Source organism: Sorghum bicolor, chromosome 4 (assembly GCF_000003195.3).
Source record: "Sorghum bicolor cultivar BTx623 chromosome 4, Sorghum_bicolor_NCBIv3, whole genome shotgun sequence".
Lineage (NCBI taxonomy): Eukaryota > Viridiplantae > Streptophyta > Magnoliopsida > Poales > Poaceae > Sorghum > Sorghum bicolor.
Genome location: NC_012873.2, coordinates 61,711,566 through 61,738,878, shown reverse-complemented (window position 1 = coordinate 61,738,878; position 27,313 = coordinate 61,711,566). Strand labels below are relative to the sequence as shown.

General features: G+C 43.9%; 4 protein-coding genes across 5 annotated transcripts; 1 reads left to right on the top strand and 3 right to left on the bottom strand.

The window, feature by feature from the left end:
* On the bottom strand, positions 235-3,149 carry LOC8073181 (binding partner of ACD11 1). The gene is made up of 5 exons (XM_002452663.2): positions 3,021-3,149; positions 2,326-2,438; positions 2,175-2,250; positions 1,539-1,622; positions 235-1,449 (listed from the first exon to the last, which is right to left on the bottom strand). The coding sequence occupies exons 2-5, from the start codon at positions 2,430-2,432 to the stop codon at positions 541-543; spliced, it is 1,176 nt and encodes a 391-aa protein (XP_002452708.1). The 5' UTR covers positions 2,433-2,438; positions 3,021-3,149; the 3' UTR covers positions 235-540.
* Positions 3,222-7,324, top strand: LOC8073886. 2 transcript variants are annotated; one of them, XM_021459112.1, is made up of 2 exons: positions 3,222-3,654; positions 4,324-5,583. In XM_021459112.1, exon 1 carries the CDS (start codon positions 3,325-3,327, stop codon positions 3,601-3,603), a length of 279 nt encoding a protein of 92 aa, XP_021314787.1. In that variant the 5' UTR covers positions 3,222-3,324; the 3' UTR covers positions 3,604-3,654; positions 4,324-5,583. The 2 variants fall into 2 exon arrangements, with proteins under 2 accessions (XP_021314787.1, XP_002454442.1); XM_002454397.2 differs by lacking the exon at positions 4,324-5,583 and adding an exon at positions 7,187-7,324 and having other exon boundaries at positions 3,223-3,654.
* Positions 5,964-12,645, bottom strand: LOC8073885 (oligopeptide transporter 4). Its single transcript, XM_002452662.2, has 6 exons — positions 12,032-12,645; positions 11,832-11,929; positions 7,590-8,168; positions 7,170-7,422; positions 6,880-7,062; positions 5,964-6,774 (listed from the first exon to the last, which is right to left on the bottom strand). The coding sequence occupies exons 1-6, from the start codon at positions 12,566-12,568 to the stop codon at positions 6,157-6,159; spliced, it is 2,268 nt and encodes a 755-aa protein (XP_002452707.1). The 5' UTR covers positions 12,569-12,645; the 3' UTR covers positions 5,964-6,156.
* LOC8073884 (oligopeptide transporter 4) lies at positions 14,318-20,501 on the bottom strand. The gene is made up of 6 exons (XM_002452661.2): positions 19,851-20,501; positions 19,648-19,745; positions 16,030-16,608; positions 15,611-15,863; positions 15,292-15,474; positions 14,318-15,188 (listed from the first exon to the last, which is right to left on the bottom strand). The coding sequence occupies exons 1-6, from the start codon at positions 20,400-20,402 to the stop codon at positions 14,571-14,573; spliced, it is 2,283 nt and encodes a 760-aa protein (XP_002452706.1). The 5' UTR covers positions 20,403-20,501; the 3' UTR covers positions 14,318-14,570.

The following is a 27,313-nucleotide window of genomic DNA, read 5'->3' as shown; positions in this document are numbered from 1 at the left end:
CCAATAACAAATGGGGTGAGGACAAAACTACTCATTTGCAGGCCCTAACAAAAGTAGAAAGGGGATAAATGGACAACTCATGGATAATACACTTCACAATGACATGAACAAGGTTCCTCTACAATCTACATACTCCTTTTTCCCTAAAAAAGACAGGAGCAAGGTTGAAAATAGGCAACTAACATGATACTTCCAACACAGATGGTAAAGCAATTCATCACAAAAGAAAAGAAATATAAAAGACAACTCAAGTTGCAGCTCCATGAAAATAATATTCAAAGAACAATAAATTGTTGCTACTACAATTTTATAACCTCTATTATGCTCGAAAACGACATTGAAGGATGTCAATTTTCAACAACAAGAGCTGAATGAAACTATCATTGCCTGAAAACAACACTAAAGTGTGGAAAATTAGCTGCAAGAGCTGAACAAAACTATCATTGCCTATGAACAATTAAGCAAGAAGGATGAAAAATTCAATAGAAAGAGATGAAATAAACTATCATCATCACCCCAATCTATATTTACAATAACATATCATAGAAAACCCTCAGCAGAATCAGGCTTATTGGGACTGTTGCTAGAGTTCCTGTCAATAGTGGACATGGTGACCGGAATAGTGACAGGGCTTCCTGGGACATGGGTCTTTGCAAATTCATCTTCGGGTTGCTTATGCTCTCGCTCACTTTGTTCAGTCATTAGAATGCTATCATGAGCATTGGCCTTGGATACTTCACTCTCGTGGCAGCTAGGATTCTCAGCTGTCTCAGTGTTTTCTTGCATGTGGGCTACTGCAATTTCACCCTCGTGATTTTTATTCTCCTCTACATTAGTCATTTGACGTTCACCCACTTGATGCTCATTCTCCTGACAAGTCATTTCAGGACTATCTACAATGAAGTTGTTTGTAGAATCATCTTCATGACGCTTGCACTCTTCCTCATCCGCTTCGGAGCTTTCAAGCGAATCAACCTTTGCGGTTTCACCGCTATGATTGGCTCCCTCCCACTCAGCCATCACCCTTTCCTTTGTCTTCGTGCTAACATCGGTCGTAGTGGTTGCAACCTTGTTGTAGGCATCAGTTACCCATGCTGCACCTGTAAGGATATATCTGTTACTCATGATGGCAGAACTAGCAGTAGAGACAGTCTGTTCAGCCGCAGCTAATGCTGACTTGGTCTTCTCTGCAACCTGGTATTTCTCATCCATTTCCTTCATTTTCTCATTCACCACTAAGGTCCCGGTGTTGAACTTCTGGCTTAGTCCCATTGTCTTGTCAAGGGAAGCGACTTTGGCAGTTGCAGTTGATGTAAGCTGATGCTTTTCATCAAAAGTCTTTGCTTTTTCAACGGCATCCATGCCAAGAACAAACCCTTTGGCTAGCATAGAACTTACGATATCCTCAGCCTTCTGAAGAGCGAATTCCATGCCACCGGTATTTTTTGACTGGTAATGCAATTGGTGGTATTAGGAGTCTTAGCTTGTTGAAAGCAATTTTGCTAATGGGAGATTTGAATATGACATGGTTCTACTACCTCTAGATCAGCTAAAACGGACGCAGGTAGCTTGTAATCGGTGGCTGGTGTGATGATGACAGCCATATGTTCAATAGTCGCTCCCTGCATTAAAGCATGGATTTGAGTAATAGAGCTCATAAGTGTAGAAAGGTTATTTTTAATACAAAGGAAAATTTCCTAAAAAAAAATACAAAGGACAAGATATTTTGTTAGGTAAAAGACAAGAAAATCAAATATAAGATGGAAAATATAGTACTTAGAGACCAATAACAAGAACACATCATACAGACATACATGGCAGTTTCATGGAAGAAACCATATATGCAAACTGTATATTCATATTCAGTTCAGGAGTCAAATCTTGAAAAAGTGTATTAGTAGTAAATCATTGCTTTCATTCAACAAAATTAGTGGAGTTTGAGCTTAGCCTCGCAGTTTGTAAAGTGTTTGTTTTCCTTGTTTTTTCTCTTTTTCCTCGTCTAATAAAAATCCAGCAAATGCTTTTTGCCGCCGTTCGAAAAAAAAAATCAACAAAATTAGTGGATATAATATTAAATTTGCAGGCACTTATTTCATAGGTAAAGTGTATGAAGATGATCATCATCATAAATAATTCATAGCAAAGACTGTGGAAACTAATGCAAAAACCTATACCGTAAGAAGCATAGCCCTCTCTGCTCCTTGATTATCTCTGAACGTGATGTAGGCAAACTGTGACCGCTCGTCACAACTGCAAAAGCATTCCAGGTCAAATTATGCATGTATTTATACTGATGATATATAATGAAGATGATATGACACTAACCTTTGCAATTCTACATGTACTATCTCACCAGAAAATGAAAAGAACTCACTAATTTCTTGCTCTGTTGCTTTAAGTGAGACATTGTGGACTTTTACTGTGCCGGTCATGGTTGCCTTAAAAAAATTGGAACGAAAAGAATTAATCGGCAGTTTGATTGACCATGCCTAGTAAGTGGGACGAATACACAAGGAATTTCCATAAGAATATAGGCTATATGTAAAATTAAAAAAAAAAGAAAGTAATCGACGACAAATGTTTCTTTCAGAAATAGCTAGTAGGCATCCAACTACGGTCAATAAATGAGTCGCTGATGAAATGTTGCACGCTTGAGCAGTAGTATAACTGTATATAACCTAAAGCATAGTCCATGACACGAACCGAACAGAACATACAAACACAGCTTTTAGGAAATCTAAAATGTCTGAATCTACCAATGTACATGGTTGAAAAATCAACGCATTGGCAAACAAAGACAAATGAACAAGACTAATGTCAGACAAAGTGCGCCAGGATCCCCTAGAGCATCCTCGATCAGCTGCACATATCGATCCGCGAACAAGCTAATCCCCAAATGCAACATAATCACGAAAAACCAAAGAGAATAACACTCTGAATTTTGCTTCGGATCGGGGGAAAAAAAAGGGATAGACACACTGAATCGCAGAGAGCAGGAATTCCAAAATCTGCGTTCTCACCTCCACGGATGCGATCCCAACGGCCTCTCGCAGTGTCTGGGAACGCGATCGAGATGGGGTGACAGAAATGGAACCGCCTCACGCGCATTTTGCTGCCGGTTTCGTAGGAGCAAAGCTGATGCCTAATTCTGGAGAGCGATGATGCTGTGGCTGGGAACGCATGCTCTGATGCTCCTAGGCCGTAGCCTAATCATGGGCCGTCAGCCCATTTTCTCATGCAGGCCCAGTGGCCTCCCTCTATTCCTTTCGCTTTGGACCACGGCGGCTTTCGTTCGGTCGGTGAGGTGAGCACGGCGGCGGAAGGATGGCGAAGGGTGGCGCTAGCAGCGGGCTGATCTGGACGACAGCGGGGGATCTGGCGCGGAACCGGCCGGTGGTTCTGTCTCTGTACCGGCAGATCCTTCGGGCGCTAAACTCGCCGGAGCTGCCGCTGGGGCACGCGGCGCGGCTGGCAAAGAAGGCGGAGTGCCGAGCCATCTTCCTCTTCGGCGCCGAGGAGAGGTCGCTCCACAACATGCGTGACCTCGTCGAGGCTGCGCGCCACACGCTCGGACTCCTCAACCGCGGCCGCCTCCCGGAGTGAGGAGACTGAGGGAAAGAGTCTCGCGAGCCTAGCTGTTCCCAATCTTCATTGGTATCTCTTATCTCCCAGCTTCCTTTCTATGCCCATTGTAATGTTTAGGTCTGCTGCGTGTTGGTAATGGCTAAATTGGTGTCATCGGTATTAGTTTAGTAAGCTGTTACTATGTCTGATTTATTTCTGTTTACAGACTGCAGAACACATATAATAGTGTAACTAGCTAATTGAAAGAAAGAAGTTTTTCAGTATGAATGAACTGCTACTTGAATTAATGAAAAACTGCTAGTGGTCTTCTTGAATTTGAGGTTTGAAATTGGGATGCATGGTTTTTGGAGGTGTTCTTCGAGATTCAGTAAATTGTAGCATTCAGGAATGGAACAGTATTAATAGCATGCTTTTGTGTAACATCCAAATAACTGGAGCCTCGAACCATTGTAGTTTGCACTAGTATCTAGTTCTTGCCATTTCTGCAACCAACTGCATTTGACATACCAGAATTCTACAGCACTGTCTGTGCTAACATAACTGGAATGTATCATAAGTTACAATACTAATCTTGCAGCCATTGCTTGGGATGTTACTATGTTAGACTCTTATTAGGCTCTAGCCTATAGCATAGGGCAGACGCTGTGATAGATTAGCTGGACATTAGTACTTTGGATTCAGATACAATGCATTAGACGCTGTGATCTTATTAGGCTCTCGCCATGGGCTTTGAAGCAGATTGATAAGCTCCGATATCTGGTGTGGTGACCAGTCGATTACAGCTGGAAAGTGCGAGGTGGCCTTGGTCACTGTCTGCAGGCCTCGCGACCTTGGTGGTCTTGGGGTCGTCGACCTGAGACGGGCTGACATTGTGCTCAGGCTTAGGTGGGGAGTGGAAATGCCACACTGAACGATGCTTTGACTGGGCTACCGTGCACCGGAACAAGGAGAAGTCTGTTGTTGCCTTCTTCCGTGCTGCAACTGTGTCTGTGGTTGGAAGCGGCGATTCAACATACTTCTGGACTGATAACTGGCTTCAGGGGTCCAGCATTCAGGCTCTCATGCCGGCTCTCTTTGCCGCTGTCTCCAAGTGGTGTTTGAAGTCACTTGTGTGCGAGGCGTTACCTGGAAATGCTTGGATTCACCATATCACTGGTGCCCAAACAGTCTAGGTGCTGAATGAGTACATTGTGCTGTGGCAGCGAATGCAACTTGTTCAGCTAGTGCCGGGTGTGCCGGATACTTTCAGTTGGCGCTTCACAACTGATGGGGTGTACTCCGCGGCCTCGGCTTATGGTGCCATGTTCCTTGGCGCATCTACACCGCTTGGGGCGAAAGAGGTTTGGAAGACACCAGCACCGGCCAAGGTTCGCCTGTTCTTCTGGTTGGTCATGCACCATAGGTGTTGGACTTCAGATCGCTGCTTCCGCCATGGCTTGCGTGACTCCCCCACTTGTATCTTTTGTGATCAGCTGCCTGAGACGATGGACCATATCTTGTTGGGCTGTGTCTTTAGCAGAGAGACCTGGCAGCGCATCCTTGTCCGCTTTCACCTGCAGGAGGTTGTCCATGTTCAGGAAGAGGACTTCATGTCCTGGTGGCTTCGATCCAGAAGGCTGGTGGATAAGCAGCGCAGGAGAGGATTTGACTCCTTGGTGTTCTTAGTTGGCTGGAGGCTGTGGAAAGAAAGAAACTCGCGCACTTTCGCTTTGAAGTCGCTGCCCGTTGCTGGCCTTGTCTCCGCCATTCTCAACGAGGCCGAGGATTGGTGTTTAGCGGGCTTCAGGAGTGTGCGTGAGCTTGCTTAGTGCTTAGCCCACGTTGGCTCTTCTGCTGTGTTGCTTCCCTCTTTGCCTTGCTTGTTTCTTTAGCTCGTGTGTGTGGTGTTGGTTGCGCTCCCTGGTAATTGTGGATTACCATTGAGACTGCCTAGCTTGTACTTTTTCCTCCGTTCCTTCTTAATGCATTCCGTGCGCAGAGCACGTTCGAGAAAAAAAATTATTGGCAATGCAAGGTGCCAGGGTGTGCGGTCAGAACAGCCGAACAGGCTGTCGGTTGCCGTCTCCTCTTGTTGCAGTACTCTCCATCACTGCATGGTGATCGGCGGCATCAGTCAGGGCTAACCGCCGGCGTTGCTGCCGCGCGGAGCACATGATGGGGCTGGCGAAACAGTACACGCCACCTAAAGTGAATGTGCTACGAATGATCCCATGAATATATCTCATATTCTCATCTCTTTCAGCTTCTTAAACACTATGCGCTATTGTAAGGCCCGGTTCACCATTGTGTACATCAATGGCCCAAATTGTGTAGATGAATTGAAATCGCAAACCAAATACTTTGGGGCGCGTGGTTTGGAGGGTATTATCATACGATGAGTAAAATTATAGCATTTCATGAACTAGCATGCCTTGCATTGCCGAAATGATCAACCTATACATGAGAATATAACCTTTACATAGGAGAAGTTGCATTACACACCACATATGTATACCACAAATCTATGGCAATGTAACTGCAATTGATCATTGCTTAACTTGCATCTGTACCTTAAGACATTAAACTCCAAGCTTAGAATACTGGGCAGATGCCATCACCCAAGTCCACTCCTTTAGCGGTAGGACACTTTGCAAGAGGGCAATGTTCTCCTGCAGTGCCCCACCAATCGATACTCTTGTTCTCCATGGTCAGCGAAAAGTACAGCACCACCCCCATGAATGCAACTCCGGCATCAAGGGCAGCGGAGAGAATGTAATTGTATCGTGTCCACCACATCTTTCGGTACCGGAACACAAAGAAATTGAAGATCGTGCCAAAAAGCAGCCATGAGTTATAGTTCACAGCCGTTGCTGGTGGCATGGCAGCTGTTGCACCAAAGAGCACCGGAAGATTGATCAATGGTATCCACTTCTGGTTGGGGAACATCCTATGGAAAGCATATACGATAACCGGGCCTGCTAGGCCGATGAGGAAGAACCAGTTGAGGGCACCATAGTTCCCTTCTGGACCAAAGATGCGTCTTGGACCGACAAGGCCCCAAATGACTGATGCGTCGAAGAATACACGATCACTAGGACATGTCCAAGGGCTGTCTGCTGGGAGTGAATCCGAGCAGATGCCGTGGATGGAGCCGAGCAGCCACCATGCTGTCCCAATGTTGACAGTGCCGGCCACAATGGTACCAACAAACTAAGTAAATACAGTACATGAAGGTTAGTACTACATGTTGTTTCTTTTATACATGTTGCCAAATCATTTACAATAAGAATGCTTGGTGATTTTGGTTTGTATTACCTGAACAAGGAACATGGACTTGGGAGGGATCTTCATATAGTGGCCAAGCTTGAAGTCGGAGAGGAAGGCAACTGCCTGTTGCATACTCATGTAGCCATAGGTCTTGAAGCATACATTAGCAATGGGATAGCCCGGCTTAATCAAACCCATGATATACTCAGTGATCACATTCAGACCAGGTGACTGCACAAGGCGTTTTAGAATGCATGAGCATGACAGTACCTCAAACATCTGTCCTTTTTTGTTTTATTTTCTTAAAAGAACATAGAACACGCAAATGTGTTACTTGCCTGGTTGGTTGTCGCAGTGATGATGCTGATGGGAAGGGTGAAGATGAATGCCATGCCACACGCGAAGATGAGGCCCCACCATTGGAGCTGGACCTCGTGGTTCAGTACAGTACAAAGGAGGAGGGCCACTGCAATTGATAGAGCCATTAGCGAATGAAACCACCACGCTGGGATGTCACTATACTTGTTCATAAGCTTTGTGTGGACATCAGGTTTCTCCTTCTGCGATGATTTAAAACGTTGGTAGATTTCTCTGCACATTGACATGTCTCGTTTCAGACAAAGAATCTTAAATGATGTGTTTCAGCTCATAAAACACATAACCAGAACATGTGTTTAGAATATGTTTCTCATGTGCTAATCAAAGTGAGTTCTAGTGCTCAAAGTCTTTTTGGGAAGAAAAAAGTTGAGATGCCATACTTTCCATAGAAGAGCCCGACATGTGTGATGGTGGCCGCAATGGTGGCGAAGCTGAACCCATAACCGACTGCAAAGAATACGCTGAGATTGATTTTGCCATTTTTATCATATGTGTCCTTGTCAAGCTGAAACTGACTATTCACAATTGATGGGATGTTGTACTCCGTGCCATTTGACATGAACAAGTGTGAGGAGAAGATGGGGAATGTCTTGGCGTTGTATAGGTTAAACCCCCAATATGATATAGGCAAGATCACATAGAGAAAGAACACATAGCCAAAGAAGATGTTGGCGGTGGCGAAGAAGGGTGAGATAAGTGGACTGTAGAGGTAGGAGGAGACGGTGGACCAATCGAGTGTGAAGGCGCCAAGACCAAGACCTAGCATACCCGATCCCAGTTGTTGCGCTGTCACGGACTTAGAGAAGACCCAACACACCCATGAGATGGAGGTCAATGTCGGGAAGAGGTAGCCTGGCACGACGTACCATGCGAAGCTACAGATGAGCACCACCAGGAAGAACTTGGAACGCGAGATCTGGCGTGAGGCTTTGGCGGATTCATCCTTCTCGTGCAATGCCCTGGTTCAACATTAAGGACACATGATCAGTGCTGTTTTTAGTGGCAGTTGTACCTCAATGGCTAAAATGTGATGTCAGATGAAACTATGCAGCCTTTACTGTAACTATATCCTCTTCTTGAATCAGATTAGTGTACACATCTCAACAGTAAGCAATTTTATAGTGAAAATAAGATGCCGTCATCCAAAATTCATCGAAATTTCAACTGATTCACAAGGTTGCTTATGTAAACAAAAATGATTCATGAGTAACCATTGATGGTCCTCTGTCAAATGCCAATTGTGGAATAATGTACTGTCCTGAATTTATATGCTCAGACTAGGAAAGTTTTGCTAGACAAAACATATAAGAATTCGGTAAATTTGGATACAAAACCAGCCTTACAACATATTTCTGCCTCCCATTGTAGTGCTGCTTGCAGAACCGACTGTCTCTATAATGAGCTAGCAGATGATTTCGTATCCCTTGGCAACAGTACACTGTTATCTAGATGAGCACGTTGTTGTTTACACAGCGAAATGGCAGAGAAGCACCAAGACGGGCACGGCCATCCGGGCAATCGCTGTCCCAGTCCCAGTCCCAGTCCATCCCGTGATTTCGGTCGTCTTGGACTTGACTATAGAATCCAGCGAGGATGACGGGCACGGCACATTAACGCTTATGGTTTGCTGTCTTGTCATGGAGACTTTGATCATTGGTCTAGCATGCATCTAGATTATGGGACATAAAGTTAAGGACAAGTTGCTGTTATTGTATATATATGCACACTGGCCAGCATAATGGCAACGCGGATGCCGCGGATGTTGCTTTCGCAAGCTATCGGCGCTCCGCAGATTGGCTTAACGAGAAAATGACGCCCAATTTCGGACTAAGAAAAACCTCTTCTTTATGATTTAGAGATTCAGAGAAAACGGTACTGCGAATGGGACTGATGACGCCGCATGAAGCGGGGACACCAGAGTGATGCCACCGCAATCATGCGTGGCAATCGCTTTGGAATCTCGCGTTCTGATGAAAGTGATGCTGATTTTTCAGTCTAGTCAGTGCAGTGTAGCGCTGCGATGCGATAGAGGACTACAGGCTGGCAGATTCAGATTATCAGCGACAAACTGGATTCCGTCAAGGTTAGGCAAGCTACAGGTAACAGGTACAGCTTGAGAAGAAAAACAGTAGTGTACTATGGTTTAGCACTGGATGGCTTGTGTTGATTCGCTTCATTCCGAGAGGGCGCCTAGCCGCCTACTAACGTGGAATACTCACTAACTTGTAGAGGAGACTCTGTTCTCTTCATTTTGCAGCTAAACTAAAATTACATACTTTGCAGTTTGCAGTGGAGATCTTTATCTACCGAGCAACTTTATTATCTGACTCCGTTACAAAAGGTACAACACGAAAGCGTGCAGCCAGTGGCGGACCCAGGATTTGGCGAAGACTAGGGCCAAATTCTAGCGGCCAAAATTCAAAAGCTATAGCCTAAAATAGAGCCTATAGCCTATATAGTGTGTGTGTCTATATAACAAATATTCTTAAACAAAATTTGCAAATTCAGAGAAAATTTTAAATTATATAATTAATAAAATAATAATACGATACAATAGCTATGACATATCCTTGTTCGGCAACTGGAGAGAAATACGATGCAATAGTTCTTGTCCTCTTCATCTAATTGGAATCAAAAGTTCACATTAACAGTTCAAAACTTGAAATCAAGAGAACAAAATATCTAAACTACTGAAAAGTTGATGGAATACCTTTACTTTCAGAAATCACAACTGAACTGTCTTCACTCTTTTAGTCCTACACCCCTTTCAAGAGTTGCTCCCAAATTTTCTAGGCCGAGACTAGGGCCATGGCCCTACTGGTCCTAGTCCTAGGCCCGCCCCTGCGTGCAGCCCCACTGGCCCAGCCGCCATGTCTATCAGTCGACCTGCTACCGGAGTTTGATTAGAAAAACCAATGTTGTGCACGCACTGCATGTCTGAAACCAAAACTTGTCCGTGTTTTAGGGCCAACCAAAGTTGTCCTTGTTGCATGGGAACATAGGTTTGTAAGAGCGGGTACAATAATGGGCTTATAGTCAAGCTAATGATGATGTGGAGGAGAGAAGAGAGGAGAGAGATGATAGCTTGGCTCTTATGTAAGCACCAAACTGGGCACGAATGTATAGTAGTGGTGGGCCCAAATAGAAAGTGTTGTAAGAAGGAATATGAAAGAGAAGATATTTTAGAGACAAGTATGAGACAACTTATTGTATAACTTGGCTCTAATCACTTGGCTTATAGTCAAGCACTTAGCTCTATTATTGATCTTCGCCAAAATAATTCTCTCCAAGCACTGAAAACGAACAATGTAATAATCGGGGATTCCATGATCAGGCATGGCATGCAATATTGTCAGCAGCCAATCCATAAAGATAAACCCATCACTTGATCCAGTCTGTGGTTGCAGTACTGCATGCCATTTCATGGTGGGGTAGTAAAGCTCTCTGATCTGATCTACTCCTCTGCATCATCAGCGTTGAGAGGACCATCATCGTAAACAGAAAGAGACCGTCCAACTGAAATGGCACTGCGTGCCCTGCATACAGCTACGTAACCATGCATCATGATTCCCTTGAGATTCCTCAAGCTTATTTATTTAACTGTGCTTTTGTCTTGTTAATGTCATGGGCCAGTCAGATTAGAGTCTCCGTTCCGTGACCAACTTTGGTGACCACGCTGCTTAACGTTTGTTTCCAGGAAACGGCAACATATGTGTTCTACCTCCTGTCAAATAAATACGACGCTTCAGACATCATAAATGATTTGTCTTTGCCTACTTGGATTGTCTACATTTAAAGAACGTTTGGTTTTCGCTTAATTATTTTGATTCCAAGAAAGGGTCAAAGATCGCTGAAACAACACCCTTTTTGGTTCTATCGCAGTATTGTCAGTTTACTCAGAGTTTTCAGTTCGCTATGTGCTTTTAGCGCCCCTAACGGCAAACCAGCAAAAAAAAATAATAATAAAGAAGAAAAAAATACAGTTAGGGCCTGTTTGGTTCTATGAGCTGTTGTGAGCTGTTTTTTTTTGCCAAACATTTATTTCCAAAACAGCTTCATGGGTGAAGCTGTTTTTCTCTTCCTCTCACAAAGACATAAGTTGGATGAAGCTAGAAAAAAGTAGCTTATTGCAGCTTCTCCCTTATTTCTCTTTCTCAACTATGCATGAAGTAGTTGGTGAAGCTATTTTGCCAAACACTTTTTCCAAAACAGCTCAACTTCATCTAGAAAGTCACTCATAAAGTTATTTTCTAAAAAAACAGCTTTACTAGTGAAGTTAAGCTGTGCCCAAACAAGCCCTTACTATAATACTAATACTAGTAGCTTAGATGCTCCATGCAAAGTTACTGACGCGCACGAGCTGCCATGCGTGCAGCTGCAGCTGCAGCTGTAGGACTGAGAAACCAAACGACTAACCAACGAGGTGAAGAGCTGTACAAAAGTTTCAAGATGCCAAAGAACGCGTTGGTCTCGCCGGCTTCCGAAAATCCAACCACAAACGTTAACCAAAATCCAACCAAACTCAAGAACGCGGTAGCAGAAAAATTCAGAAAGCCGATGTATGGACGGCACCAGCATACTGACGCAAAAATAGCGGATGTAGGAGTAAAAATTGAGCTCACCGGAAGAGGGAGACCTGGACGAGCGTGCTCGGCCACCACATGTGCGCCGGTTCCACCACATACTTGCGCATCAGCCCTGCCCATCCATACCCAAGCACCTTGAACCAGCCAACCATTGAAGCAAGAGCGAGAAATTCCGGTCAGTGTCAGTTGTTTAGCTAGTAGCTCATGATCTTGCAGAAGCTAGCTTGGCAACCAACCTGCGTGGTGATGACGAGGAGCCAGGCGGTGAAGAAGGAGATTTGGCGTTGGTAGAAGGCGCGGATGATGTTGATGATGCCGACGGCGTAGGCGCTCCCAACGCCGAAGGCGAAGCCGGCGTTGGCGAAGATGGAGATGAGCACGTGCTCCTTGATGTTGAAGGGCCCCGGGTTGAGGCTCCACTCCCCGCCGCCAAGCATCGCCGGCGCCCGGAACCTGGTGCGCGGCAGCACCCGGGCCAAGAAGTGGCCCACGGGCAGCGACGCCACCTGCACCGTGATCTGCGTCACGACGAGAGGCTCCGTCCGGTACGCGAAGAACTGGTTGAGGAAGCTCATGAGCGCGCACGACAGCAGCCCGATGCTCCACATCCGGAACGTCCACACCGGCAGCGACGGGTCGTCCGTCGTCGGCACCGTCAGCCGCACCTGCTCGACCGGCGACGCGTCCTCGTCGTCGTCGTCGAGGATGCCCTCCTCCTTGACGGCGCCCATGGGCTCGGCCAGACCGCGGTCGTCCGTACCGATCTCACCCATCGTGCTTTGCTTTGGCCTAGCAAAGAGAGGCGCACCCTGAGCTACTACGGCTTGTGAGGCGTGCGAGCGTCGAGCGTCTATATATTGATGCTACGGTGATATATTGAGTTTATTTTTTTATGGTCACCGGGGGAGATGTTCCCCATCTGAATTTATATTATATACAGTGGCCCTAAACGGAACGGCTTGTAGTGAATTTACAAATCAAAGAACATCACTCAGATGGTGATTTCTTTAAAGGATACAAGATGAAAGAAAGAAACAATACTTGTATTTTTTTCTCCTAGTTTGTCAGATCAAAGAATAGGCACCACTTATCAACGATTTCTCCTAGTTTGCCTTGTTGTTGCCTTGCAAGCCGTTAGTACTTGGTTGAGGCCTACCAACTTTTTTTTCGAGATCGCGACTTCAACTCATTACGAAAGACCGCTGCATTCATTGTTTTCCAGAGTGGCCACCAGGCTAGCGCGATGAACGCGAAGAAACCTTGATTGGGTACCCCGGCTGGTGGACTGAGGTTGTGGATAGCATCCTTCGACGCTGTTTTCATGGATTTGAGTCCAATCTTTTCCCAGAACTGCCTTCCAATGGTGCATCCTCCAATGATGTGTTCTGGGGTTTCATCCGCTTCATTGCATACCTCACATGTTGCATTTGGGAGAACATGCTTTCTGAGTAGATTAGTTCTGCACTGAATCCTCCTGTGAGTGAGCAACCACATAAACATCTAAACACGTGGTGGTGCATGATTTTGCCAGACGAAAACAACTCTGTCATCCCGTTGCTGCCCACGGGCTTTTAGCAGTCTGTATAAGGTCCTAGTGTCTAAGGCATTACCCTCCTTGGTGAAGGGAGTTACCCTTTTATCTGGTTCAGTAGAGAGTGTTGTTGATGAAAGAATGTGCTCAACCTGTTGTAGCTCGGAGGCAACTGCCAGTGAGAGACGTGGCACCAAGAATTGTTGTAAGCCTTCCTGAAGAACTTGTTTAACAGTGATCTCCTTGCTGCTGCAATGGCTGAAGAGGGCCGGGTAGACATCAGCGAGCGTGTCATCCTCATACCAGACGTCTCTCCAGAAGGAAGAGGTGCTGCCATCCCCTAGCTGGATAGACGTGAGAGCCTGATAGAGAGGCAGTAGCACCCTGAGCACATCCCAGTGACCGCCATATATATCTCCAGTGAGGCTTGCAACGCAGGCACGTCTCCTGACCCAGGTTGCCGATGCTGAATCCCTGTTGCAATGTAGCTTATGCAATAATTTCAGCATAAGGTAGATGTTTTGCAGACCCAAGTCTTTGATCCCAAGGCCTCCCAGATCCCTGGGCATACAAACGTTGATCCATGCCACCAAGCATCGTGTCGGCGAAGACTTGCCCGAGATATCACCAGACTAGAGGAAAGCACGGCGATTCCTGTCCATCTCCTTCAGGATCGTTGGCTAGTGGCGGATCCAGGATGAGAACAAAGGGGGGCTAAACAGTGAATATTTAGGGTTAAATTTAGAGATTAATAAAAATTTAAGGCTAATTGACCCTAATCTAATGGACAAATTAGACTCATAGGGGGGGCTGGATCCCACCTAGCCCCCCCTTTTGATCCGCCTCTGTCGTTGGCGGTAGCTGTAAGGAACTCATGAAGGGTAATGAGTTTAGGCTTGGGCAAAATACCCATTACCTAATAGTGATGTCCCCTTAGATTTGAGGTGCTTGGTTTGGAGGGTATGATCTTGTAATGACTAAATTTGTATGATTTCAGAAACTAGCAAGCTTTTGCATTGCCCAAATGATAAACCTATATTGCACATTGGTTTTCCCAAATGTTTAGTCCTTTCCTTCTGTGAAATCGACTACTAAGTATTACATGAGAATATGACCCTTTACACAAAAGCGAGTTGCATTATACTCCATATATAGTATACCACAAATCTATGACATCAACATATATAACTGGAACTGATCTTTGCTAAACTTGCAGCAAGATGTTGAGACATTAAACTTCAGGCTTAGAAGACTGGACAGATGCCATCACCCAAGTCCACCCCTTTAGCAGTAGGACACGTGGCAAGAAGGCAGTGCTCTCCTGCAGTACCCCACCAATCGATACTCTTGTTTTGCATGGTTAGCGAAAAATACAGCACCACCCCCATAAATGCAACTCCGGCATCGAGCCCAGCAGAGAGAATGTAGTTGTACCGTGTCCACCACCTCTTCCGATACCGAAACACGAAGAAATTGAAGATGGTGCCAATAATTAGCCATGAGTTATAGTTCACAGCCCTTGCTGGGGGCATGAGAGCTGTTGCACCAAAGAGCACCGGGAGATTGATCAATGGTATCCACTTCTGGTTGGGGAACATCCTATGGAAAGCGTATACGATAACCGGGCCTGCTAGGCCGATGAGGAAGAACGAGTTGAGGGCACCATAGTTCCCTTCTGGCCCAAAGATGCGCCTTGGACCGACAAGGCCCCAAATGACTGATGCGTCGAAGAATACACGGTCACTAGGACATGTCCAAGGGCTGTCTGGTGGGAGAGAATCCGAGCAGATGCCATGGATGGAACCGAGCAGCCACCATGCCGTCCCAACGTTGACCGTGCCAGCCACAATGGTACCAACAAACTATGTAAACACAGTAAGTGAAGGTTAGTACCATTATTTGTTTCTTTTATGCAAGTCAGCAATTCGTTTACAAGAACACTGCATTGGGGGTCTTATTTATTACCTGAACAAGGAACATGGACTTTGGAGGGATCTTCATATAGTGGCCAAGTTTGAAGTCCGAGAGGAAGGCAACAGCCTGTGACATGCTCATGTAGCCATAGACTTTGAAGCAGACAACGGCGATAGGATAGCCCGGCATAATTAAACCCATGGCATACTCAGTGATCACATTTAGACCAGGTGACTGCAAAAGGCATTTTGGAGGGTCTATCAACCTTTTTGTACATAGATTATCACTGTGCATGACAATACCCTCAAACATCTCTCCTTTTTGTTTTATTTTCTTAAAAGAACATTAAGCATGCAAACATTTTACTTGCCTGGTTGGTTGTCGCAGTGATGATGCTGATGGGAAGTGTGAAGATGAATGCCATGCCACATGCGAAAATGAGTCCCCACCATGGGAGTTGTACCTCATGCTTTAGTACAGTACAGAGGATGAGGGACACTGTAATTGACAAGGCCATCAACAGGTAAAACCACCAAGCTGGGATTTCACTGTACTTCTTCATCAGCTTCGTGTGGATGTCAGGTTTCTCCTTCTGCGATGATTTGAAACGGTAGTAGATTTCCCTAGACATTGGCATACCCAAGTTAAATCAAAGAAACTTATTAGAACCATGCATTTCAGTTCACACTTCAGACACCACATGTAGAGTGTTCTTTTTATTTTGGACTGAATGTAATGAAAGCATGTGTATAGAGTATTTTACTCATATATTAAGTGGAGATGCCATACTTTCCATAGAAGAGCCCGACATGAGTGATGGTGGCCGCAATGGTGGCGAAGCTGAACCCATAAGTGAGTGCAAAGAATATACTAAGGTTGACATTGCCACTCTTACGATAGGCTTCCTGGTCAAGCTCAAACTGATTGTTCACAATTGATTGGACATCGTAGTTGGTGCCATTTGACATGAACAGGTGCGAGGAGAAGATGGGGAATGTCTTGGCGTTGTATAGGTCGAACCCCCAATATGCTATAGGCATGATAATATAGAGAAAGAAAGTGTAGCCAAAGAAGATGTTGGCGGTAGCAAAGAAGGGTGAGATGAGGGGACTGAAGAGGAAGGAGGAGACGGCGGACCAATCGAGTGTGAAGGCACCAATACCAAGGCCATTCATGCCCGACCCTAGCTGTTGCGCCGTCACAGACTTGGAGAAGATCCAACACACCCATGAGATGGACGTTAGTGTCGGGAAGAGGTAGCCCGGCACAGCGTACCAAGCGAAGCTGCATGTGAGCACCACCACGAAGAACTTGGAACGAGAGATCTGACGTGAGGCTTTGGCGGATTCGTCCTTCTCATGCAATGCCCTGATTCAACATTAACGACACATGATCAGTGCTATTGTTAGAGGTGTTTCTAAAATACAATGTCATGAACTGATAGAGGACAACCCCACATCAATTTTCCCTTTTCTTTAATCAGATTGGTGTACAAAAATTAAGTAATTTTCATCTCAATGCAAGCAATTTACAGTGAAAATATGGAGCTATTCAAATTTTATCGAGATTTCAACTGATCACAAGGTTGGTTATGTAGACAAAAAAATGGTTCATGAGTAACCATTGATGGTACTATTTCAAATTCCAATCAGAGTAATATATTGTCCTAACTTATAGCCCGTTATTTTCTACAGAAGAATTGGGTTAAAAATTGATACAATATAAAACCATGCTTATAATATACTCTCCCCGTCCTTACAAGATATAACTCTCACTTTTCGATGGATCAATCAATCTTAAGTTTGACCATATATATAATAAATATCTATGTGTTATAAGTATCAACAGATTATCATAAAATGTATTTTTATAATGAATCAATTTGGACATACAAATATTTTTTTGAATAAGATTTGGACATACAAATATTAATACTACTTTTATAAATCTAGCTAAATTAAGAAAAACCGACCTGATCTAAACATTGGATTACATTATCTTTGGGTCAGAGGTAGTACACTTCAATTTTCTGCCTCACATTATCCTGTATGTGCAGCCGACTGTCTCTGATCAGCTAGCATATGATTTAGTTGCTATACAAACCCACACCACAACACATTGTTTTTTATTTGTTGTCAGTATGTATGTAAAACAAAATCCAAGTTCGAGGCCATCACATTTGGATATGGGCAGGAACGCAGGCCTGCAAGCATGTGATGTGCAAAGTGCAAAACACCGCTGCGCCGTTTCAAGGCCACTTGGGCCTGGACCACACACGTCGGCTTGTGAAGTCCAATCCACCCAACGCGCACACAGTTTCTCTTCAGACATGCAAGAGGTCTCCTCCCCATGCCCCTCGATCCGGCCTCCTCTCGGTCAAAACTCGCAGCCTTGGCGCGCGTTCACATCGCGCCGGCAGCCGGCAGCGGTACAGGGTCGTATTCGCGCAGAAACCACAAGCGAATTTTTGTCAAGAGCTGGCAGAAAAACGAGGCAGAAAAGACGCCCGTGCATCCGGGCAAATCGCTGTCCCCGTGGACTTGGACTCGAGTGAGGGAACGCTACGCGCATGGGGGCATGGCGCAGGAAGGCAGAAGGCTGCTTTGGCCTCCTCCACTGCGGTACGGGCTTGTCATGGAGAATTTGATAAGATCTAGCATGCATCTAGATTATGGGAGATTACGGGCTCCGTTTTGGTGCGTGTGGGGAGTGGGGACACGTGTTCACAAGCCAAAACTTTATCACTGAACAATGTTAACCCATATCACTAGATCGAGTAGGAGTATGTGGCTGCACTCCCATGTTCATGGTGGGGTAGTACCGTAGAAAGTCCTCTGATCTGATTAGTCCTACTTGAGCGTTGAGAGGACCATCTAAAAAAGAGAAAGAGGCTGTCCAACTGAAATGTCACTGCGAGCCTAGTAGCTAGTACTTTTGTAATCATGCGTCATGATGCTCTTAAGATTCTTCGTCTTCAAAAGTTCATTTATTTAACTACGCTTTTGTCTTGTTAACGATTTAATGTTATCGGCCAGTCAGATTAAATTCGCCGTTCTGGGACCAACTTTTGGTGACAACGCTGCTCCTACATACTGGGACTGGTTTCGCAGACCTTCACTCTCTGATTTTTTACTCTAGGCCTTGTTTACTTCCAAAAAAATTTGCAAAATAGGAATAGTAGCAATTTCGTTTGTATTTGACAAATATTGTTCAATTATGGACTAACAAGACTTAAAAGATTCGTCTCCTCAATTCCGACCAAACTGTGTAATTAGTTTTTATTTTCATCTATATTTAATACTTCATGCATACGTCTAAAGATTCGATGTGACGGGGAATCTGAAAAATTTTGCAAAATTTTTGAGGAACTAAACAAGGCCCTAGCTTGAATGTATGCGTGTGTGCTACGGCACGATAAAAAGGAAAGTGCCCATAAAAAAATGTATGCGCCGGCAGCCTATGAAGCAGAAGCAAACGGACTCTTTAAATGACTGGAGGTAGTATTAACTAAAGATTGCTAACCTCGCAGGAAAGGGTTAAAGATCACTGACACAACACCTAGTTTTCCTTTTCTGTTTTCTTTTGGTGTTATATCACAAGTTTTGTCAGTTTCTACTATGCGCCAATAGTACGTCCGGCAAAAACTAGACCAGCTGCCATGCGTGTGCAGCTGTAAACGACCAACCAGAGTCCAGAGGTGAAGAACTGTAATAACAAAATTTAGGCCTTGTTTAGTTCACTCCGAAATCTAAAAAAAATTTAAGATTTCCTGTCACATCGAATCTTGCGGCACATGTATGAAGCATTAAATATAGACGAAAACAAAAACTAATCGCACAGTTTGACTGTAAATCACGAGATGAATCTTTTGATATATGATTGGACAATATTTACCACAAACAAACGAAAGTGCTACAGTTTCCGAAAACTTTTCAGTTTTAAGAACTAAGGCCTTGTTTAGTTTCCAAAAAATTTTACAAAATTTTTCAGATTCCCCGTCACATCGAATCTTTAGACGCATGCATGGAGTATTAAATATAGACGAAAATAAAAACTAATTACATAGTTTGGTCGGAATTGATGAGATAAATCTTTTAAGCCTAGTTAATCTATGATTAGATAATATTTGTCGCAAACAAACGAAAGTGCTACAGTACCTAATTTGCAAAATTTTTTGAACTAAACAAGGCATTACAAGGCCTTAAGAAGCCAAGAATGCGTTGCCCTCGCCGGCGTCCGAAAATCCAACCACAAAAAGGCAACCAAAATCCAACCAAACTGAAGAACGCGGTAGCAGAATATTTCAAAAGGCGGAATCCCATAACAGAGAAAAGGTAGCACAGCACCAGCTTACTGATTTTACTGAAGTAAAAAAAAATAGTGTAGGGTTAAAACTGGTGTGCTCACTGGAAGAGGGAGACCTGCACGAGCGTGCCCGGCCACCACATGTGCGCCGGCTCCACCACGTACTTGCGTATGAGCCCTGCCCACCCGTATCCGAGCACCTTCAACCAGCCATCCCGCCATTGAAGAAGCGAGAGCGAGAAACGTCAGCTGGCTCTGGCTGATAATTGCAGAACAACAAAGGCACTTATATAATAGCAAGCAACCTGCGTGGTGATGACGAGGAGCCAGGCGGTGATGAAGGAGATGTGGCGGCCGTAGAAGGCGCGGATGATGTTGATGATGCTGACGGCGTAGGCGCTGCCGCCGCCGAAGGCGAAGCCGGCGTTGGCGAAGATGGAGATGAGCACGTGCTCCTTAATGTTGAAGGGCCCCGGGTTGAGGCTCCACTCGCCGCCGCCGAGCAGCGCGGGGACGCGGAACCTGGTGCGCGGCAGCACGCGGGCCATGAAGTGGCCCACGGGCAGCGACGCCACCTGCACCGTGATCCCCGTCACCACGAGCGGCTCCGTCCGGTAGGAGAAGAACTGGTTGAGGAAGCTCATGAGCGCGCACGAGAAGAGCCCGATGCTCCACATCCGGAACGTCCACACCGGCAGCGACGGGTCGTCCGTCGTCGGCACCGTCAGCCGCACCTCCTCGATCGGCGACGCCTCCTCCTCGTCGTCGTCGAGAATGCCCTCCTCCTTGACGGCGCCGCCGACGGGCTCGGCCTCGGCCTCGGCCAGACCGCGGTCGTCCGTGCCGATCTCGCCCATTGCGCGTGGGCGGATTGAATAATGCCAAGCGGGTACTCTGCGCGTGCGTTGCTTTGGGCGAGCAAAGGGAGGCGCACTCTGTCTCTGAGCTCGCGCGCGCGTCTGCAGCGTATATATCGAGGCTTTGAGCACGGTGATGGTTTAATCCTTAGGCCTAGTTTAGTTTTCAAAAAATTTCAAGATTTCCCATCACATCAAATCTTTAAATGTATGTATAAAATATTAAATATAAATAAAAATAAAAACTAATTGCACAGTTTGCCTGTAATTTACGAGATGAATCTTTTGAGCCTAGTTAGTCCATAATTGGATAATATTTTTCAAATACAAACGAAAGTGCTACAGTAGCTAAAGACAAAAATTTTCGCAAACTAAACAAGGCCTAATTTAATCGGCTGGCACCCGGATGAGGTGTCATGCGGTGCAATGCTATCTGGCCGCGTCATTTATGACGGCAAAAAGAAGGTGAATGCAGAATGCTGATACGGACGGAGTAGTATCTGTTTTGTTTGAAATGATACTGTTTGAATCTTTACTTGTCAATAGTATCAGGATCCTTGCTTTTCTCCATGCGAATGCACAGTGTGCCAGCGAGCTTGCCGCTGGATCACGAGACGTACCGCGCAGTGGTTCGACACGGTGACGCGGGTGCAGGCAGGATGGATGGCTGTATGACCGCAGCTTTTACCAAGCTAATCTCACTTCCTTAAGAACATCTTTAACAAAATACTTGTATTACTCCTAGCAATGCTAAAACTAGCAAGGTGACGTGAGCAAATAGCACTGATAGTTTATTTTTTTATCATAGCCATTAGATTATTTATTTATTTGTTTTTGAAATGTAATTGCTATTTGTTATGCTTTTCGAGTATTCTCTCTGTTTGAAAATATGAGTTGCTTTGAATTTTTTGATACATTCATTTTGCTATGTATTTAAATATAATATATGTCTAGATACATAGCAAAATGAATATACAGAAAAAAAAAAAGTCAAAGCGACTTATAATTTGGAACGGATGGAGTACATTTATATGCATGAACTCCATATACATCAGCAACCAAATCTTTTGCTTAGGTAGATGAAAAAATATATGGAAATAAATTTTTTCTCTTTAATATTAGGTATAGATAGATCTTATAAATTTTAATGTTTATAAAATATTTTGGAGAAGCTGAAGATAGAATAGGTACGAGAAAAAAAAATCAGTGGGAGATAGTATGTAAAAAAGGGGAAAAATGCAAAACAAAAGAAAACGGAACAAAAATCACTGAAAGGGAAGTGAAATGGTTATGAAAAGGTAAAAATGAAACATGTATATATTTTTTTGTATGGATTTTTGGTTAAATACAGACCGTTAGATCTTCATAACATCGAGTTGTGCTTACTATTATTTTTTCGATTAAATCATAATTTCTAGACCCTCTTGGCGAAGGTAGGGCTCTTTCGTTGCTCTTGTAATTCTGTTAAATATAATAGATATGCAACATAAAGGAGTATAGTTGTTCCATAAAATATTCATCCTATCACCCCTCCTCTGACGTTTTGGCATTTCTAGGTTCATAGTTTTTACTCTCTTGTTTCAAATTATAAGTCGTTTTGACTTTTTTGGTTCATCAATTTTGTTATGCATCTAGATATAATAATATGTCTAGATGCATGACAAGATGAATGTACCAAAAAAAATTAAACCGACTTATAATTTGGAAGGGAGTGAGTAGTATGTATCTAGACATAATATGTATCTAAATGCATTCAAAAACTATGAGTAGTATGTATCTAGACATAATATGTATCTAAATGCATTCAAAAAACTATGACCAACCGACTTATAATTTGGAAGAAAAGGAAGTATTATGTATCTAGACATAATATATATCTAGGTGCATTACAAAAACTATGAATCTAGAAAAGTCAAAACTTAATGCTATATTGGTAATTTGTTGATATGGGAGAAAAACTACACTACTAATAACAAGATATATCACATATATAGATTTTTAGGAGATGTAGGATAATTAATTTGTCGAAGATTCTCTTACATACGTATTATTATATATTTTTTCTAAACCAGTGTTATGTTGAGACTATATATCTCCGTAGGGCTGGCACATCTACATACATTTCTGGGAAGCTCCGTTGGTTTTCAATTCGGTGTCCGTTTGCATCTACATTTTAGAAAATGTGGGTTTTTCAATTCGGTGTCGTTTGCATTTCTCGGAAGCTCCGTTGGTTTTCGAGTCACATCAAATAGAAAAATAACGTACACAGCTTCTTGCAAAACTTGGTGCACTCACCATTTCTAAGCAGAGGCTAGTCTAGAGTCTTGAACTAGCAGCTATCAGTTTTCTCGACCGTGCCACGAGGCATGTTTTTCATTAAGAGGAGAGCTTGCAGCTATCGGCGGTTTGAATGAGTGTCGTTGGCTTGTAATATTTTAAGTTTCAAGTTATGAACTACTGCTAGTATTCTACTGAACTGAACTTATGTTGAAATGTTGTTGATTCGATGTCCTATTTTTTGCAACGTCTGAAGCATCTACAACGGGTTCCTATATATTTCCTATAAAGGTTCACATGTGAAACAGTTCCTATTGATATTTTTACTATGATATAAACTGCTCTATAACTCTGTATCAGTATCGCCGTCAGGCTTCTGGACTTCTGTTCGGTGTATTCAGTAACCGAACACCAAACCGAGAAAAAAAAAACCAAAGTCGTCGGTTTTTTATACTCTATACAACACCGATCGTGTGTTGGTTTTCTAAGCGCGAAGTTCTCGTACTCGTAAAAAACCGAATAATAGAACACCGATTGTCCTGCCCTCCATCCTGATATCGGCGTCTGCATCGGCGTGTAGGTCCACCATATAGAACTTTGCCCATCAATGTCTCCAATAATCCCAGGATTATCGTCGCTTTGCACCATGTGAATAAACGGTTCAGTTCCTTTCGGTTTGGCTTCGTGATACCGAACCGCGCTCACGGTCGTCGTCTCTACGTATATAATGACGACGTCGTACACAACGGGGCGACGACTGCGCGGCATCGGCGCTGTACGTCGCCGTCTAGGTCGCTCGCATCGCACGGGCAGCTACGACATCACGACGTGGACCCTGCACTTCAGTGGTCCGATGGCCGCGAGTCCGCGACTGCACATCAGTGCGTCCGCACGCGGTTGGTTTTTCATGTGCCGGCACCCGACGCCGACGCCCGACGGCTGAAAGGAACCAGCAACCTCACTTCACCTGCCGTTTTCGGCCGGTTCTGCTAGCGGCGCTTATGCGTGCCTGCCTGGTGTGTGGATCGGAGTATTCCTTGCAATGCAGCCTGGATCCAGACCGACGGACGGGGACGTAGTTCCCAAGAGGGGGGAGATGCAAGGCGCCTCATAGTTCCTCCCAACAACTAACGGCCTGTTTAGATCCCAAATCTTTACATCCCAAAACTTTTGGCTGTAAACTTTACATTCAAGTAGGTGTTTAGATGCTTCCCAAATTTTTTGGTCAACAAGACACATGACACGGGTCCCTAAGCAAGTTTACACAGTTTTGGGGCTCCAATGTCCCAAATTCCAAATCTTTACAGCCAGGTTTTACAAGCCCCTGTTTAGATCCATTCTTCCAAAAAGTGCTCATTTCTCCAAAAGTTTTGGCTTTTTGGCTGCATCTAAACAGGGCCTAATTTTTTTAAAAAAGAATTCTATCAATCTTGCAGCATATGCATTGAATATTAAATATAGATAAAAAATAACTAATTACTCTCACTATTCATGAAAGAATCAATTTCTAGAGTTATCCTAAGTCAAACTTTTTAAACTTTAACTAAATTTCTAGAAAAAATGCTAAGATTTATGGTATCAAATTAGTATCCTAAGATACATCAGAGAATATATTTTCATATAATGTGCATTTCATATTATAGATGTTGTTACTCTTTTCTATAAAGTTAGTCAAACTTTAAAAAAGTTTGACTCATACGGATTCTAGGACTTGATTCTTTTATGGACATTATATTTTATATAAGGTGTTCATAATTGGATAATAATTGTTACATATAAATAAAAATGCTGCAATTGCAAGGGCTAAACAAGGCCTTAGCTGTAAGAGCAACTCCAACCATTATGCAAATGGACTTGGCATTTACCAAAATGCATAAAACTCTAAAAAAAAACACTCCAATTGTTATGCATTTGGACTTTGCATTTTACATAGCTATGCATTTGGAGGGGGAAACTTGGCATATATGCCAAAGGAGTCCGGCTATGCAAATAGAGATCACGGGATTCTTGGTTCCACCTCGCAGGCTTTTTTCTTCCCTTCACGCGGTTTCCCTTCGCGCCGCCACCACTTCGCGCGATAGGAGAAGCATCGCGCGTCCTCCTTCGCCAGCTTCGCGCGCGCGTTTGGACGAAGCAGCGCACAATAGGACGACACAGCGCGCGATAGGACGAATCTACGACGCCTTCCTCATCAACGCCGGCCAGGTACGCCTTCTTCATCAATGCGATATCTAGGGTTCTGCTGCTTGCGAGCTGCAACGGCTTGACTGATGGCGGCGACCGGAAACTGATGGGGAACAGGACCTGATGGAGATCGGTACTGGAGCCAAGGGGCGGGAATTGGTGAACGGGAGACGACGGCGGGCTGTTTGGCGCGGGATCGATTGGCCGCGCGGGAAGGAGTGCCGCGAAACAAAATTTCCGGGAAAAAAAAGATGATGGACTTGGTATTTTGCATAACGGTTGGAGATCACTTGATTTTAGCCTTGCCATTTTCATTTGGGGGTTTACAATTTGCCTAAAATGCATAACTTCAAATGCATAATGGTTGGAGATGCTCTAAGTAGGATAGATATCCGGTTTGTCTATACTGTTCTTGTGCTGCTAAGCACATGCCTCGTGCTTGATTCCATATTTCCATTGGCGCTCAGCCTCTGACTGGGCCCGGAGGAGTCCGGACCAAGGTATGCATATACTCCGTATAAAAACTGTAGCGTAAATGTCCGGCAGCAGGTTTGGTCCTCGACTCCGGGTGGATCCCTTCAAATCTGCAACACCATCAGATATCGATATGCGTAGATGTCCGGCAGCAGGTTTTCAGAACTCCTCAACCCACGTTTACTGCATGTGCTGATGCAGTCTTGCGGATGTCGGCCTTAGGCCTTGTTTAGATGCAAAATTTTTTTGAACGGTAGCATTTTTGTTTGTATTTGACAGATATTGTCCAATCATGGACTAACTAAGCTCAAAAGATTCATCTCACGATTTACAAATAAACTGTCTAATTAATTATTTTTTTATCTATATTTAATACTTCATGCATGTGTCTAAAGATTCAATGTGATGGAGAATCTTATAAACTTTTGGAATTTTGAGTGCATCTAAACAAGGCCTTAGTTACAATTTTTTTTAAAATAGATACTGTACCATTTTGTCTGTATGTGACAAATATTATCTAATTATAGACTAACTAGGTTTAAAAGATTTGTCTCGCAAATTGCAGGTAAACTGTGTAATTAGTTTTTGTTTCCGTCTATATTTAATACTCTATGCATGTGTCTAAAGATTCGATGTGACAGAGAATCTTGAAAAATTTTTGGGTTATACGGAGGAACTAAGGCCTTGTTTAGTTTACCCCAAAAATCAAAAAGTTTTCAAGATTCTCCGTCACATCGAATCTTGCGGCACATGCATGAAACACTAAATAGATAAAAATAAAAACTAATTACACAGTTTGCCTGTAAATGGCGAGACGAATTTTTTGATTCTAGTTAGTCTATGATTAGACAATATTTACCACAAACAACGAAAGTGCTACATTAGTAAAATCCAAAAAAAAATTCGTATCTAAACAAGGCCTAAACAAGGCCGTAGCACGTTGTGCACTTGATGAGTTGCAAAGACCCACGCACTCCTACTTTAACTAATTGTAGCGGCTACGCTGAAATTTTGGCCAGCCAAACCCAAGCGCTACGCCGACATCGAACAAGAGACTGACGCCAGATCCACGAATGTTGGTTCCTAGTCCAACGACTATAGCACCAAAAAAAAAAAAAAAACTCTGACTTGTCCTACCAGCTATAGAGGGACAAAATGCATGCCTCGGATCGAACTTTTTTTTTTTTGACAAGAGCAAGAAAATTTATTACCCGCAGCAAGAAGCTGCTAAGATGACTGTCAGTGTGGCACATTATATAGGTCTTGTTTAGTCTTGGAGGTGATTTTTTTTATATTGTAGTATTTTTATTTTTATTTGGCAACTAATATTCAACTAGACTAATTAGGCTTAAAAGATTCGTATCGTAAATTACAGACAAACTATATAATTAGTTATCTTTTTATATATGTACCACAAGATTTGATGTAACGAGAAATCTTTAAAAAAATTTAGTTTTTAGGGCACTCGAGATCTAAGAAGCAAACATCTCAGTTTTTATTTTTATTTTTATTTATTTATTTATTTTGCCTGCAGCTTGATACTAGAGGAAAGCAAAACTCCCGCGGCAGGGGTGGCCAAGCTGCATTAATAAATAATAACGACTCTTAAAAACAGCGTACTGATGGTGGCATGAATTGCAAAGCTCGATCCAGTATGAATTGCAGGGCTCCCCGTGTGTGGCTGGGCCTGACATGTAGGGTGGTTGGACTTTGGACGGATATGCACTACCGCAGCAGGCACGCGATCGGCGATGCAAGGATCGATGTGCCCAAGCCGAGAATTTTGGGTGTATATACAGCTCATTCTTGTATCGTTAGCTAGGCTAATTTTATGATTTTATCACAGCTTCACAGGCTCACAGCACATCAACCTGGGCAAGTTGCCAAAGGGACTGTATCGGCTGCTGACCCTCGCAGTCTCGCACCCAGGTCACACATCTACATGCCTACAGTAGAATATACAGGAGCCGGCTGGT

Bases quoted from the DNA above. Each gene is read 5' to 3' on its own strand.
- LOC8073181 (XM_002452663.2), bottom strand. From the start codon at position 2,432: ATGACCGGCACAGTAAAAGTCCACAATGTCTCACTTAAAGCAACAGAG. The intron at 2,251-2,325 runs GTTAGTGTCATA...ATGCTTTTGCAG, and splicing joins GTACATGTAGAATTGCAAAG to TTGTGACGAGCGGTCACAGT. The intron at 1,623-2,174 runs GTATAGGTTTTT...GCTTTAATGCAG, and splicing joins AGAGGGCTATGCTTCTTACG to GGAGCGACTATTGAACATAT.
- LOC8073886 (XM_002454397.2), top strand. From the start codon at position 3,325: ATGGCGAAGGGTGGCGCTAGCAGCGGGCTGATCTGGACGACAGCGGGG.
- LOC8073885 (XM_002452662.2), bottom strand. From the start codon at position 12,568: ATGGGTGAGATCGGTACGGACGACCGCGGTCTGGCCGAGCCCATGGGC. The intron at 8,169-11,831 runs GTGAGCTCAATT...ATGTTGAACCAG, and splicing joins GTCCAGGTCTCCCTCTTCCG to GGCATTGCACGAGAAGGATG. The intron at 7,063-7,169 runs GCAAGTAACACA...CGCCTTGTGCAG, and splicing joins TCACTGCGACAACCAACCAG to TCACCTGGTCTGAATGTGAT.
- LOC8073884 (XM_002452661.2), bottom strand. From the start codon at position 20,402: ATGGGCGAGATCGGCACGGACGACCGCGGTCTGGCCGAGGCCGAGGCC. The intron at 19,746-19,850 runs GTTGCTTGCTAT...GGCTGGTTGAAG, and splicing joins TCCTCGTCATCACCACGCAG to GTGCTCGGATACGGGTGGGC. The intron at 15,864-16,029 runs GTATGGCATCTC...GCCAATGTCTAG, and splicing joins GTCGGGCTCTTCTATGGAAA to GGAAATCTACTACCGTTTCA.